This window comes from Juglans regia, chromosome 7, assembly GCF_001411555.2.
Source record: "Juglans regia cultivar Chandler chromosome 7, Walnut 2.0, whole genome shotgun sequence".
Lineage (NCBI taxonomy): Eukaryota > Viridiplantae > Streptophyta > Magnoliopsida > Fagales > Juglandaceae > Juglans > Juglans regia.
In genome coordinates, this window is record NC_049907.1 from 49,882,067 (window position 1) to 49,897,492 (window position 15,426).

At 34.4% G+C, this 15,426-nt stretch overlaps 2 protein-coding genes and 2 non-coding genes across 4 annotated transcripts; 1 reads left to right on the top strand and 3 right to left on the bottom strand.

The window, feature by feature from the left end:
- The first annotated feature begins 506 nt into the window (after positions 1-506).
- Positions 507-1,822, top strand: LOC108994757 (probable membrane-associated kinase regulator 4). Its single transcript, XM_018970079.2, has one exon. It carries the CDS (start codon positions 548-550, stop codon positions 1,628-1,630), a length of 1,083 nt encoding a protein of 360 aa, XP_018825624.1. The 5' UTR covers positions 507-547; the 3' UTR covers positions 1,631-1,822.
- A 3,253-nt stretch (positions 1,823-5,075) lies between these two features.
- On the bottom strand, positions 5,076-9,551 carry LOC108996574 (ankyrin repeat-containing protein ITN1-like). Its single transcript, XM_018972546.2, has 4 exons — positions 8,890-9,551; positions 8,069-8,593; positions 6,841-7,250; positions 5,076-6,057 (listed from the first exon to the last, which is right to left on the bottom strand). Exons 1-4 carry the CDS (start codon positions 8,909-8,911, stop codon positions 5,227-5,229), a joined length of 1,788 nt encoding a protein of 595 aa, XP_018828091.2. The 5' UTR covers positions 8,912-9,551; the 3' UTR covers positions 5,076-5,226.
- A 522-nt stretch (positions 9,552-10,073) lies between these two features.
- Positions 10,074-10,194, bottom strand: LOC118349136. Its single transcript, XR_004802126.1, has one exon. It is a non-coding gene; the product is annotated as a U5 spliceosomal RNA (small nuclear RNA).
- A 1,693-nt stretch (positions 10,195-11,887) lies between these two features.
- Positions 11,888-12,003, bottom strand: LOC118349133. The gene has a single exon (XR_004802123.1). It is a non-coding gene; the product is annotated as a U5 spliceosomal RNA (small nuclear RNA).
- Positions 12,004-15,426: the final 3,423 nt, after the last annotated feature.

Consider the following 15,426-nt stretch of genomic DNA (forward strand, 5'->3'; position numbering starts at 1 on the left):
AAGTTACCTCTTTGTGCAGTTAAGGGTGTTGAATATTTGCATATGGCCCCAACAAATAATCAAGTCCTGATGATGCCAACTATATATGTGCTTTCAAAGAGACCCGATTCATGAGAGAGAGAGAGAGGAGTATAATACTGCAAAATTCACTGTTAAAAACCATACCCTACTAGTTCTGATTTCACTCCTTCAAATAAAACTTGAGATAGAAAGAGACGGGACTCCTACCATTTATTAATTATAAATCTATATGAAGAAAAGTAATGAGTCACAAGAAAAGAAATGTTTAGAGATGGGTCAGTGCTGAAACTTTAGAAAAAACCCATAATGTGTTTGCATTTTATATTTGGAAGCATTGAAAGATTTATAAAAAATCCTGACAATTTCCTACAGTTCATTTCTCTCCCCACTCATCCACGCTTTTAAAGGGTGGACTACCCCTCATCCCCCCCCTCACATTGCTCAGCTCCCCCATAGGGTGATTCATTGAGAGAGAGAGAGAGAAATAGATAGAGAGAGAGGTCCATCTTAAAAATACAGAGTTGTAATGGCCGTAAACCTCCAATCATGTGATCATGCAGATGATGACTACATCGACATGGAAGTCAGCTCATACTCCAACTTCCTTTGTCATTCTGTAGGCTCCCCTCCGCACACCAGAGAGTTCGAGTTCCAAATGTCTTCCAGCTCTCAAGAAAGAGAGCCAACAACTTCCCCAGCTGACGAGCTTTTCTATAAGGGAAAACTTCTTCCTCTTCACCTCCCCCCACGTTTGCAAATGGTAGAAAAACTCCTGCAAAACTCCAGCCCTGCTTATGATACAAGAAAAGATATCTTTGAAGAATTCTATAGCACTCCATTAACCACCACTGCCCCAACACCGACTTTTAGTACCCCATTTGAATCTTGCAACATCTCTCCCTCGGAATCTTGCCGGGTTAGTAGAGAGCTGAACCTAGATGAGTATATCTCCGAGTATTCAACTGAACTCGGTGGCTTTTATAGCGAAACCCAAAGAAAGTCTTGGACCAAAAAGCTCAAGCAGTCTTCACTTGGCTTAAAGTTGAAGGCTTCCAGGGCTTACCTCAAGTCTTTGTTCAGTAAATCTGGTTGCTCACATGAGTCCTGTACAGCGGCTACAAAGAATGCCAATGAAGGATCGGTTTCAAAAGCCAAGGAATGTATGAACACGTACATGAAAGAGTCTAAGAAAATCCCGTTTGGGCAAATTCAGAAGGACAAATGCTCAACGTCAACAAGTATCATGAAGAGCATTGACGAAGACAAGACTGCCGAGAATGGCTTTGGCCACCATAGGAGATCATTCTCGGTGATTATCAAACGCCATTCAGCAAAGAAGTCTTCACCCCCCTCATCCTCATCCAGCTCTTCTTCATCTTCAAACTCAAACGATTCAAAGGGATTCCATGAGTTGCAATTTCTCAAGAGATGTGGCAGCGCAAGTTCAGATATCGAGATATCAATTCAAGGAGCAATTGCTCATTGCAAACAGTCTCAGCAGCTTTTCCACTCCAGAAAGACTGTAAGTGAAGTTGGGTTTTACTCATTGTCAACTTCCAGGATTGCAGTTCGTGAAGATCAAGATAGGCCAGACCTTTGCAGAGGTTGAGAGGGAGAGAGAGAGAGAGAGAGAGGAAAGACAAGGCAAAGTAGGATGTTTAGTTTTAATGATCATGTGTTCTTTTCTGTTTTTCCTCTTCTCCCTTTCATAATCTTGCTAATACCCATGAATTGGTTCAAGGCTAGAACTGTGTATGGCGTTTTAGAATATTCAGAACAGAGCATCATGTGGAAGTTTGTGAAAATGCACAATAGAAGTTCTTTTCCTCAAACTTAGTTAAGACGAATAAAAGATGAACAGAGTCTCTTCATGTAGATTAAAACCCTGGGTGGAATTTAACAATCTAAGTTGATTGATATTTGTTGCTGCAATGATAATTCTTGATTTCACATGTGTCCTTTAGCATTAGTCATCATTTTAAAAGACATGAAATCATAACGGATAGGTCTATTCATAAGTCACTTTGGAGATTTCATAGAAACAAAATCTTTCTATTGCGCACAAAGTGTTTCACTCGTTGATTTTTGAAATAGTTTCACCTAGGTAACATTTTTGCAATCTTTTAAGACATTATTATCACCGAGACTTTTCATATTCATCCATGGGATATACAAAACAAATGAACTTTGATACTCATCATCTCCATATACTATACATTATATATATATATTTTTTATTCTTCTTAAATTAATTAAATTCTTCTAATCATCATTCATATACTATATATTTAATAAGAGAAAAAAAGTGTATATCAAGTGTAGGCTGATAGCACTCTATGTTTTCAGGTGTACTGCACTAATAGCAGGATTTTATATCCTTGTTTCTTCTGATGACATGGGAGGTATCTCAAGTGTAGGCTTTATTGATCACCTGGCTAATATCTTATTAGGAAGTGGATCAGATTTTAATTTTTATCTTTAAAAAAAAATGAGTATCTTTTCAAATTCTTTAAGAACGGAAAAGCAAACAATCATTTTCCACAACTGACTCGTTTACTGTCATTATTAAGTGAAATATTGGAAAAGAAAAACAGGACAAAATTCCAAGGTAAAAATCCATGGTGCTATAAAAGCAGTCCTGAGAGAATTCAAGATTTCTCAACATAATTGTCAAGGACTCTTACTCATTTCACCGTTGTTTTCATATGGTAGGCAGAAAGAAAAAGGTTTATGTTGCTGACTGGTAAATATCACCAACCATCTCTTCCATTAGCTGGCATCTTTCAAAGATGAGTATCATCATGAAGTTCTAGCCAATTATCAATTGAACCAAACAATCATGACTCTAATCCTAGATGCCCATCTGTCCAGTGTCCACCTCTCAAAAGCAACTAAGAGACCCCTCCCTGCCTTCATTAAATATGCTGCATGATTCATGATAACATAGAAAACATTCATTTGAAAAGTTTTATAAAACTGCTCAAATGTTGTAAAAGTGTTGGGGATCATTTACCTAAATAGCAACGCCAACGAATCTAAGCAAAGGAAAGACAGTAAACAAAATAATGTAAGAGGAAATCTTCAGGTGCAGACAAACAGCCTTTCAAGACATGGATGGCTCTTTTTCCTTTCTTTCCATTTACCTAGTGGGGTGTACTGAACCTTAAACTAAGTAAACATGTCAGCCAGAATTTTGACAGGGTTAAGATTTTAAGGCCTAAGGAAAGCAACATAAAGGCCAACTTGATGTTGTTGAGCACTATCTGCGAGAAGAAAGAAGGAAAAGGCAGGCCTCACATACCTACTGGCATACCTAATCACCTCCGCATGTCCTTTGTTACTTGATTTTTTAAAATAACCCCAGAAAATTTAACCCAAAAGCTTATGGTATAACTATCCTAAGCATCTATATCCCAGAGTAATGATATAGCTACTAAAGTTTTATTACATGGTTTTTATTTTTAGATTGTATTTGAATGTTAAACTAAATTGAGTTGAGTTAAGATAACAAAATATTGTTAGAATATTATTTTTTAATATTATTATTATTTTGAGATTTGAAAAAATTGAATTATTTATTATATTATGTGTTGGAATTTGAAAAAATTGTAATTATGAGTTGAGATAAATTGAAATGTGTTGATGATCCAAACATATTTATTATATTGATGATGTGTCAGCAATCACATGGAGTTTACCATGCCGTATATATATTGTTTGGATGGACGGAAATGTCAAGAAGATGAAAGAAAATGCAGGAAATTAGAGAGAAAAAAAAGGTCTGAGAGAGAGAGAGAGAACTAAAATTGCATGCATTAATTATCTGAATCCCTCGCTACAGAGCTAGTTTTCCTATTTAATATAAGCAAAAATGGACTTACCTAATTCCTAGCAGCCTGCTAAAATACGGCCGAAAGAAAATAACTGTTCAGCTAAGAGCATTCTCATTGGATTAGCTAAAAGTTAAATCTAATGAGAATTTAGCTATTAGGTCAATAAATTGTTCACATTGAATTAGCTATATTTCAAATATTTAGAATATAGCTACAGTAATATCCAAACTAATTTCTAAATTTGGAACACACTATTCATTCATCAAATCCTTTTTATATTATTTCTTTCTCTCTCCTTTTAATATTAATTATTTCTCTCTCCATTTTAACTGACAATTAAAAAAATATAATTAGAATACAATTACAAATTAATATATAATATTATGAATAGTAAAATATGATAAAATAAAATAAATTCATAATTAAAAAAATTAAAAAATTAAAAAATTATTAATTACTCATTACTATATAATGAATAAATGGATAATTCAATTTGGAGATTTGATGTGAATAGTCAAAATTAAATTCATCTTATATTATTTTATTGTTATATAATGAAAAAATAGCTATTCCAATGTGGAGATTTATATAAATGGAATAGCTAAAAATTAAATTCATCTTACATTCATAACAAATGTACTTTAATTTAGCTATTCCAATGAGAGTGCTCTAAAGGGTGTATTATAATCGGACATTGCATCTCATGAATGATTATCTCACTTTTAAGGCAGCATACCGCCTGGTTTGGATTTAAAAATGAATTGAAATAATTTATAAATAGTAAAATAAAATATTATTTTTTAATATTATTATTTTGAGATTTTAAAAAATTGAATTATTTATTATATTTTATATAAAAATTTAAAAAAATTATAATGATAAAATACAATGTAATGAAATTAGTTTCGTGCTCTTTCATACCATAGGGTATTTTCTCATACTTTGAGGAGCTCCTTAGGAAAGACCTAGATGGCCTGCAAAACAGAATCACAATCTTCACAAATCACAACCCCAGCCCAGAAAACCAAACTACGAAACTACCCCAAAGCCCAAAAACATTGACCTTCTCGTCTTTCAATGTGTCTCCCACTTACCTTCTGGCAGGCACTCTTGACAGTTGATATGGGGGGGGTTTCACTTTCAGGCCTCAGGCATTGGTTTACTATAGTTACCGAGTTGGAGTTTTGGACAAAAAAATAAAAAAAATAAAGTCCAACATAGAGGTGCAAAGAAATATAACTTTAAGAAGTAATGATTCTTATAGAAGTTGAATGCTATTTTAAAATGCATTCCCAAGCACATTTGTACTCGAATAATATGCATTTTTCATACTACAATCCTACAAACTTCCAAAGACTGCAAGTTGGCCACATCAGAGAGCATAAATCCTATCGACTTCTGAGTTTGAGAAGTCAGAGTGATGCCACGAGTTGGATAAACTCCTCCTCGAATGCTTCTCCCTCTTCCTCATTGAACGACTCCTCTTGGACCTCACCACGTAATAAGTCATGGTGCCGAGAACTCCAGCCATTATTACTCCCCCCACGGCTGTGACCAAAATTGCAGCCCATTTGTGCCTCTTGCCAACCACTATATAAGAGGATGCCATAAAAGCCACCGAAGTGCACACAGAAGCCAACCACATGAGCTTGTTAATTACCTCCACCACTCGTTTTTCTGCTTTTGTCTCTCCTCTAACCAATGTAATTTGAACAACCACAACAGCCAATGATGTAAAAAGGGCAATGGCATTGAAGATGAAGAAAATTTTGAAAGATGCACTCTTGACCACCACAGCCATCCCAGAATCAGCATCCCCACCAGGCACAGTAAAAATAGCTGCAAAGGCAACTGTAGCAAATAGCACAGCCACCACAGTCACTGAGTTTGTTGCATTGTTGATCCCTTCTCGGTGCAGTTTCCGGAGCTCTTTAGAAATATTATGAACATTTTTGTTAGTTTTCCTAGTTTGTTCAAGCTGGATATGAACATCTTTCTTAATTTGAGTCACAGTGTTCCTCAACTCATCCCTTGGTTGGTTCAGTTCATTAGCTCTGAGAGCACCACATTGAGAAAGGTAGTCCTTTATATCTGAGGATTCTTCAGAAAGGGGAAGCCCTTCTGCTATGTCAAGAGCCGTTTTGTGGTCTCTGGTCAGTGCATTAACATTGGTATCACGAAGAGATAACAACTCCTTCACTATCTGCAAGAAGAAAACCGAATGTCAATTCTAGGACCATCTTTTCCTGCGAAATCTGGGTATGCTTGAACTTCGTAAGAAGCATACAGAAGTAAGACGTAATTTTAGTCTAATGTATAGCCAATCAGTGTTATTATGAGGAAAACATTAAGAATGCATAATAATGAATCCAAATTTGGAGAAAGATAAACATGAGATGGATACAGAAGCAACTAAAGATGCTAGTTTTCCCACGGTCAGTGCTAGTTGTCATCTTTCAGAATACAACCAATGTTTGAGATGAACAATGAAAGAAATGATGACATTGTAAGATGTGTACTTCATTTACACTAGCTGTCAAATAAGAAGCAGATATTCATCACTAAGACGAGTAAACTGCAAAGTCGGAAAAAGAAAAGCCTAGCTAGACGCATTCAGGGATCAAGTGGCAGGCATTTGGATAATGAACACACTCAAAGGAAGCAGAGAGCAAGCATACTAAGGGAAAATTAGTACCGGAGAGAGAGAAACAGAGGGTAGCATGATTGGAAACAGAAAAGGTGAAAGACTCAGTAAGCCAATTTGATGTGTTCAATGAGGCAGATGAAGAAAGTTCTGCGTAAGGAAGCACAACCCTCCTCCCTCCGCCAAAAAAAAAAAAGGGAACCGTAAAACTTTATTTTTAGGCTGCTATGCTATATCAATATGAATTAAAGCCATCATCTATAATTTAAAAGGTCCAACTATTACCCTTCCATAGGATACAGATTTAAACAGCAAAGTGCAGGAAACACCAAAATACAATACCTCTACTCGCTTTTTCCTCGTGCCTACATGTAATGCCGTATTACCAAATTTATCTGGAAGCATAACAATAGCAGCATCAGCCTCAAGTAGCAATTTCACCACGTCACAACTCTGGCCTTTTACGGCCATATGCAATGCAGTCTGCCCTTTTTTGTCAGTCCTTCGTGCCAGCTGTGGATCTTTGATCAGCAATGATTTTACAATGTCAACATGGCCCTGTCGGGCAGCCAAATGCAATGCATTTTTCCCATTGGATCTAGACAGATCCAATAAGCTACAATCCTTTGACAGCAGTTGATCAACTACTTCCGTATGGCCTCTTGTAGCTGCAGATATAAGAGGCGTTGCATTTGATGGGCCGATTGTTTTGCTGAGCCCAGGGTCATGATCTAGAAGCACCTGAACAACAGCTGGAACAGAAGAACCACCATGAGTTTACTATCTTTGTATAGAAAGCAGAAACTTACCAACTGGTAGCATATATCTTTCATGGGCAATCAGTATATCATTCAATCATTATTGCAGTGCTCATATATTTTATGAATCCAAGCAGATTAGATGGGAACTTTCATCGTGAAGTTTGAAAAAGCGATCAGGCACAAAAGCAATAGAATTAAAATTTGGAAACCGGTAGTTAGGGGCCAGAAGGAACTGAAAAGGCCCCTTTAACTCAGCATTCCTTATTGATAAATGATAATCTCTTCTCAAATTGAATATAGATTACAAATCCAGAACCAAAAGCCATAGATGACAACTTCAGTGACTGTTAACTTGTGTGGTGACGTGTCAACTAGGATATTTCTATCACATAAAGTTGGATTTATTTGAAATATGTGCTTTACAGATTCTCAATTTTGCTATCATCTGTCCAGATACATGTATCTAAAGAATGGCGACTGCAAAGAAACACCAATTTTCGGGTAAAGAACTCTGTAGACATCTAATAGAGCTTTTCATTTCTTTTGTTTTTTTCAAAAAAATCTAACAGAGCTCAACTGTCAATACCCTGCATAATTTTGTTGTCCTATTTAGTATTCTGTGTAATGATATGTTGAAAGGAACAATAGAAATTACTTAACTATCTACTGTTCTACATCTTTAGCAACCCAAAACCTACATGAACTTAATTTTCATCCTCTTACAATCTCTATCATATTCAAACTAAAATGGCCATACTCAAATTCTTAAAGCGCAAAACGAAGACAATATAACGCTACCGATCCATTACCGTGGTGCCCTTGACTTGCAGCTACATGCAACGGATCAAACCCAGATCTGTTTTTCTTTGTGACAGTATCTTGACTCGAATATTTCAACAATTCCTTCACAATATCAAGGTAGCCCTTCTCGGACGCTGTATACAGTGCCGTCTCTCCCAACTCGTTGACCTCATTCACAATTGCAGCCCGTACCTCTGCAACCTCCGCATCAAAATCTGCGCCGCTTAGAGTTCCCATCATCTGCGAATTGATATCATCGAGTATCTGCTTCATGGCCGCCAGATCACCACGCTGCGCCGCCAAGTGCAGCTCAGTGTCGTTGTGCCGCCCCGTCACCTGCTTCACGTACTTTTTTTTCCCCGCCTGATCAATCCGCTTTCCGGAATTGGACAGGACTAACGCCGGAGCCGCAGCCGCAGCCGCAGCCGCAGCCGTGGAAGAAGGAGATGGCGATGGCGATGGCGACGGCTCGCCGAGAGGGTTTTGACTTGGTGACAAGGTCATCAGTCTCTTCTCCAAGTCCCTCTCGCCTCCTATTCAATTAAATCAAAGTTCAATCACTCATAGATAACAAACCAAAAACACCTTACTAATTTCTCCAGCTCCGTTTGTTTTGTATTCGAGAAAATAAAGAACTTAGTTTCCACAAATATTAAGCTTTATTGAGTTGAATTTACTTAATTTATGAACTAACTAGTCATTGTGGAATTCGTTCTGAGATCACAAGTGGTAACCATTGATAGGAAGATTCAAATCGAGCAAGTCTCATATGCAAAAGTAAAAATAATCGGTCCAGCGTGATAACTGAAGAAAAGGGGAGAGAGAGTACCTTCTTCGATCAGGGATGCCATTGTTGACCTGGGAGAGAAAGTGGAAAATCTAGGCGTTCATGCAGAGAGATGTCGACGAGAGGAAAAATATCAATAAGTTATGGAATTGAGAGGAGATGACCAAAAAAGGGGACAAAAAAGGAGAAAAGGAAAGTGCAGAGAAGGAGAGAATGCGCTGTCGGAAAGAGAACCAAAAAAAACAAACACTTTTGTTTTTTCAGCATTCAACGTCGACCGGAAAACTGGTCCCACGTCCATCACACAACCATCCAATCCCTGCGGCTACCGAGAATCTACTTACTACTTTAATAATTCCTCAGTTTCACCAACCGTGCTCTCTGACTTTTTGGGAAAAAAGGGTTTTTCCTGACATTGTTTTATTGGAAACTTTATGGATAATTTAGCGAGACATACAGCACGCTTCCATGTGCAGTTGACTCCATGTCTCCAACATGAGAAATGAACAGTATATGAAAGAGCATGGGAATGGTGTTTTTCCTGGTTCAAGTCTTCACAAAGATAGCTTCGGCGATATATTACTTCGCCGACATACCTAATGCTAGCAAAGAGGACCTAAATTGGAGAATCCTACCCACATCCGACGGGTGAACCTCCAAGATTGTGATGTTTTCCTCTATAAAAAGCATTAATATTAGTGGAGCAGTTTTCTAATGTCAAAAACCTCCGGTGCTGGTACCCGCAACTACCCACAAACAGCATCAAAGTTTGCCGGAGACGTCCGACGAAAAAAAAAACAAAAAAAATAAAAGTCCGATGCTTAAATTAATACTTTGTTAATATTAGGGAGTTACATATGTCAGATCCTTTTTATCTGGGTGATACTCGCCTATTATAGGCACTTTCTGCAATTTTTTTTCTCCTTTTGCGGAGGCTTCATCCCATGTTTTTTCCAACTACTTCTTCTCCACTTCCTTTATTTATGGCATATGGGTGATTCTGCCCGTTGTATTAGTTGGGTCATGGAGAAAAACTGCACATGTATCTTTGAATTCTGAGTAATGACACCTAAGCTTTTTGCATTTTTTTTATAATTTTATTTTAATATTTTAAAGCTATTATTAAGTAAATATATAATTTCAGTTGCCAGAAAATAAAAAAGAAAAGAAAATAATGCTTAAGCGGGCATGAGTTAGACAATGAACTTCAACTTAGAATTGATAGAAGCATCCATGGAGGAACGCCCCTTCAAAAATTGGGGTATGCCGCTATAAGCAGCGGCGAGCACACGGTATTCTTTAGTAAAAGGCGAAAGAATAGTTCGCTCTGTGCTCACCGCACGGCTCCGTGATTACATGATCACGCTTCGTGTGCTTTGTTTTATAGCAACTCGACTCTCAGGAGCTTTTATTCTTCTTCCCTGTGGGACTCTTTTACTTTTTTTCCCTTTTCCGACTGTCTCCATTAACTTCTCCCATTTCCCAGCTGTTTCAACTATTTCATGCTCTTCTCCTTCTTTGGCGTCAAACCATCCTATACTCTCTTTCACTGCACGCAGCGGAGAATTTAGAAATGTGTGACTCATGAACGTGTGATGTGTGGGCACTCTTTGGCTCTCCTCGCTATTTTCTCCTCAGTTGAATAAATCCAATCCTAATCTTATACTCTCATTCAGATAGGAGTTTCTTCTCCGTGACTCGAAATTTTTTTTTTTTTTTTCGAACGGGGTTTAATATTGCGGGTTTTCTCAGGCAGATTCTACATATTCTGGAGGTTCTTTGTAATCTATTGAATTGACATAACATTAACAAGTGATCAGTGAGTTTGTCTTTGCGCTAGCTTTAGGAGATGCAATTTATCAAATCTTCTCAATTAGACCTGCGTATTGCAATCTCGGCTCTGAACACTACATGTTGACAAGTTTAGATCCTCTTTTTTTGTTTTGTTTTGTTTTTTTTTTTAGGGATAGTTCCTCTTTATATACTCAACAATGGGTGCAGTTTATTGGAATTGCGTATCAGTATGGCTAGAAGACTACTTCAAATTTGGATCAGGGCCTAGTTTCAGAAATTGAGCTTGACTCAATGAACAAGAAGATCATTGGAAAATGGACGTAAATGAATCTAAACCGTGTAGCTTTAAGGGAACTGTGCAACATGGGCCCATGCAAGTGGGTCTGGGCTAGATTAAACTGGATCATGATTGTGAAGGAGTAATTCCTTTGGGCCATGTGCCCCTTCACATGGCCCCTGAAGGGGGTTATTCCTTTGGGCCAGATCAGGAGAAAGGCCCAAAGACAAAACCCAGATGGAAGGCCTGGGTGAGGCCGAATTGGCTATGAAAGATTGGGTCGGATCCGAGGCTTGAAGCCTGGGCCGGGCCATGCACACGTCAAGAGTCCAGCTAGGAGACATGAGAAATATTTAAAGAAGAATGAATGACGCATTCAATGCAACTTAGAAATATATATGACAATTCAGGATAATTTACATTATACATTAATGAAACAGAAGACACTTAAAGAAGAAAGCTCGCCACATTCAATGTAAGGAAAGTAAACTTATGGAGGAAGGCACATTGCATTCATAAGATGAGGGAAACTCAGAAGATAAAAGCATGATGCAGCATGAGTTTGGAACGCTCACATCAAGCCTAAATGCCTTATAGCTCGGCGAGTAGGCAGCATGAACACCCGATCTCTTATAGAGCAAGAATCCTATATCATGGAGACCAGGTCGGCATGTATAAATAAACGCTTCTTGCAACCGACAAGGAAGTTTACTTCTACACTCATCTTTACTATTACTTTCTCTTTATCTCCTACATCAAAACTAATTTACTAATTTAAGCATCAAAAGTACAATGGACTCCGAGGTCTCCTTCTCCACTATGCAAGTGATAGTCCGAGCACTGTCTGTATAGAGTTTTGCCCAAGCTCGCGAAACACAACATCGACAATGATGATGAGCCTTCTGCTCCTTAAATACAAAGAATAATTACTATGTTACAAACGAAGAAAATCTGAACTAGAATTGGTGGGGAAATCCAGAGAAAATCCCCTTAAAAAATTGATGTATGCCGTTGTAAACGGCGAGCACACGGTATTCTTTAGTAAAAGGCGAAAGAATAGTTCGCTTTGTGCTCACCGCACGGCTCCACGGCTTTGAGGTGTGATTGAATGCTTCACTATGTAGCAGAAGGATTGGCTGGTTCTTATTTACTTTTCTCCATGTGGGACTAAAGACTCAATTTTCTTCTCTCATACTGAGCAACTCCCTTGTTGGTAAGCTGTGCAAGCAAATCCCTCCCCCGTCTACCTCTCAATTATGATAAAAACATCAATATTTAATTATTTGATAATTAATTTTTTGGATCCAGGAAATTAATATGGAATTAACTCGTTTATTAACAGTATCTAAATGATTTATATTAATAAATTCAAGTATTTACTCGTAAATTGGATTTATATTAATAATAAATTCATGGATTATTTCAATAATTGAGAATGGGCTTAAGTATTACACGGATTAAACATTCTGTCGATCCAAAACTCTACTCTTATCCATCAATTTCTTTACTTAATTTCTGTTTCTATTTCTTCCATAAAAGTCGTCAACAATCCATAGATGATAATGGAAGATGGATGGAAAACTGCCGGTATGGTTCGCAATGGTCGTATTTTGGTACGTAGCCTTCACGTCTTCAACAACCGAGTACCAACTCATGGGTCCATGGGCGTGTGAAAGGGAGGAGGTCGACTGGACTGCAAAGTTGAATTTTGGCTCCCAACTCTAAATGGCTTTTATTTTTTTCAAACCACCAACAAACAAAGGATGCACGTGTCAATGTGAACACGTCAAGATGATAAAGCATTTTGAAGTCTTTGCAACGAACATCTATAAAAGAAAAATTTTAGACATAAATCTTATATCTTATACATTATTTAAAAAGTATATAATTTTATTTTTTTATCTTCATATTTCATATTTCAATTAAATATGAAATATGAAGATAAAAAAATAAAATCATATATTTTTAAATCATGTGTATGGATGTGAAGGTTCTGTGTAATACAACTCCTTACAGAAAATAGAGTTTTAGACTCATTTGTTTTTACAGATAAGTTAAGATTAAAATTAAAAATTAAAAAAATTATTATTAAATTTTTTTATATTATTTTTATTTTAAAATTTTAAAAATTAAATTTTTTATTTTATTTTATATAAAAATTTAAAAAAATTATAATAATTATATAAAATTAGATGTGAAAACAAATGAGGCTTATCTCATCTCATTATTTTTATTTTTTGAATAATTAAGAATGTCTGTCTTTTAATTATGTTCTAAGAAAATGCTTGTACTCTCAGATGTCAGGTTTCGGATTAGTTGTCAGTTAGTTGTTAAACAGTGCTGTTTGCACAGAGAGAGAGAGAGAGAGAGAGAGAGAGAGAGAGCTTTTAATGAACATGAGAAGTTTGTATTTCTTTGGCGGGTCCAGTTACAAGGAAATTAAGGTTTGCTTTTAAACTAAAATCTAAAATTTTAAAAATTTTAAAAATATTTTATCTCACTATTATAATTTTTTTTAATTTTTATATAAAATAAAATAAATAATTTAATTTTTCTAAATCTCAAAATAAAAATAATATTGTTATTTAACTATTATTTAAAATATTTCATATCATCATCTGAACTGTTTATTCAAACCCAACCTTTATTAAGGATTATTTTAAATAGTGAGGTAAAATGAGATATTTTAGATAAAAGTTAAAAGTTAGGTAAAATATTATTAGAATATTATTTTTTAATATTATTATTGTTTTGAGATTTGAAAAAATTAAATTATTTATTATATTTTATATGAAAATTTAAAAAAATTATAATAATGAGATGAGATAAGACGAAACGAAACGAAACGTGACGAAAGAATCTCTGAATCCCTATTTGTCTAAGGATTTATTGAATTTTTTAACAAAGACTGATGACTAAGGCTACGTTTAGATAACCAACATACTTCAGCACTTTCTAAGTATTCTCGTATTATTAGAAATACTCCACATGCCAAACGTAATGAACCATCTTCGTATCAAAGTCTTTCCAAAAATAACTATAATATTTATCACTATTATATATAAATAAAAAATAAAATCACTATAATATTTATCACTATGAAATATAAATAAATAAATAAATCACTATAATATTTATCACTATTATATATAAATAAAAAATAAAATTAATAATATTTATCACTATTATATATAAATAAAAAATAAAATCACTACAATATTTATCACTATTAAATATAAATAAAAAATAAAATCCCTATAATATTTGTCACCATTAAATATAAATTAAAATTAAAATCAATATAATATTTATCACTATTAAATATAAATAAAAAATAAAATCACTATAATATTTATCATCATTAAATATAAATAAAAACTAAAATCAATAATATTTATCACTATTATATATAAATAAAAAATAAAATCACTACAATATTTATCACTGTTAAATATAAATAAAAAATAAAATTATTATAATATTTATCATTATTATATATAAATAAAAAATAAAATCATTATAATATTTATCACTATTATATATATAAATAAAATAAAATCACTACAGTATTTATTAATATTAAAAAATTACTATAATAAAATTATTATAATATTTATTACTAAAAATAAAATCACTATAATATTTATGGGATCTATATTTTTTTTAATTATTTATTTAAAAGTCAACAACTTAACATATTTTACACATTCAAACAATTCAAAATATTTTTAATAAGACTTATAAATTCATTTTAATTTATATTTTTAATTATTTATAAATATTTTAAATATTTTTTAAAAATTCTCGCTATCCAAACGTTACGTTCAAATTCGATTTGAGAGAGAGCGCCCCTCATAATCTCATTCAGGTCTCAATTGATAAGATAGCTATCAATGTTACGTCTAAATAGGAAACTCTGACTGTCCCCTCCCGGCTCCTACCCTTCCTTACGTCCATAAAATAAATTGAATAAACTAATAAAATTAATAATTTTTCATTTATCTTTTCTAATATTAGTTTTATTTTATAAGAAAAATAGTTAGAAAAGTCATTTTCATTGAAGAAAATACAGGAAAAAAAAAATCTTAATACAACACATTCTAATATCATTTTCCATTAATGAATGGGTGGTCAGTAGGAGGAACTACAGTTCGTTTGACAACTATTATGTGGGACAAAGTTTCTTTAATATCAATAGATATTTTTTATCTACCCATTTATTTCTCAGCCACTTATTTACGAGTAATTTTATATATAATTGTAGAGTGTGTAAATATCGTACAGTCATTTTAAAAAAGATTGAAATTAATTATTAAAAAGTTTTTTTTTATATAGATTCCATAATTATTTATTTATTTATTTTTAAATTAATTACATAAAACTTACATACTCACAATTATAACTATTATTATTTTTTATTTATATACTAGTGAAGGTGATTAGAAGGAAAAAAAAGGCATATGTGAAATCAATTTTGGTGAAGGTGGTTTGCAGATCTGAAGAATGTT

Excerpts from the sequence above, each read along its gene's own strand:
- LOC108994757 (XM_018970079.2), top strand. The coding sequence starts at position 548 with ATGGCCGTAAACCTCCAATCATGTGATCATGCAGATGATGACTACATC.
- LOC108996574 (XM_018972546.2), bottom strand. The coding sequence starts at position 8,911 with ATGGCATCCCTGATCGAAGAAG. Across the intron at positions 8,594-8,889 it reads GGCATCCCTGATCGAAGAAG|GAGGCGAGAGGGACTTGGAG; the intron begins GTACTCTCTCTC and ends TTAATTGAATAG. Across the intron at positions 7,251-8,068 it reads TGCAAGTCAAGGGCACCACG|CTGTTGTTCAGGTGCTTCTA; the intron begins GTAATGGATCGG and ends CTTCTGTTCCAG.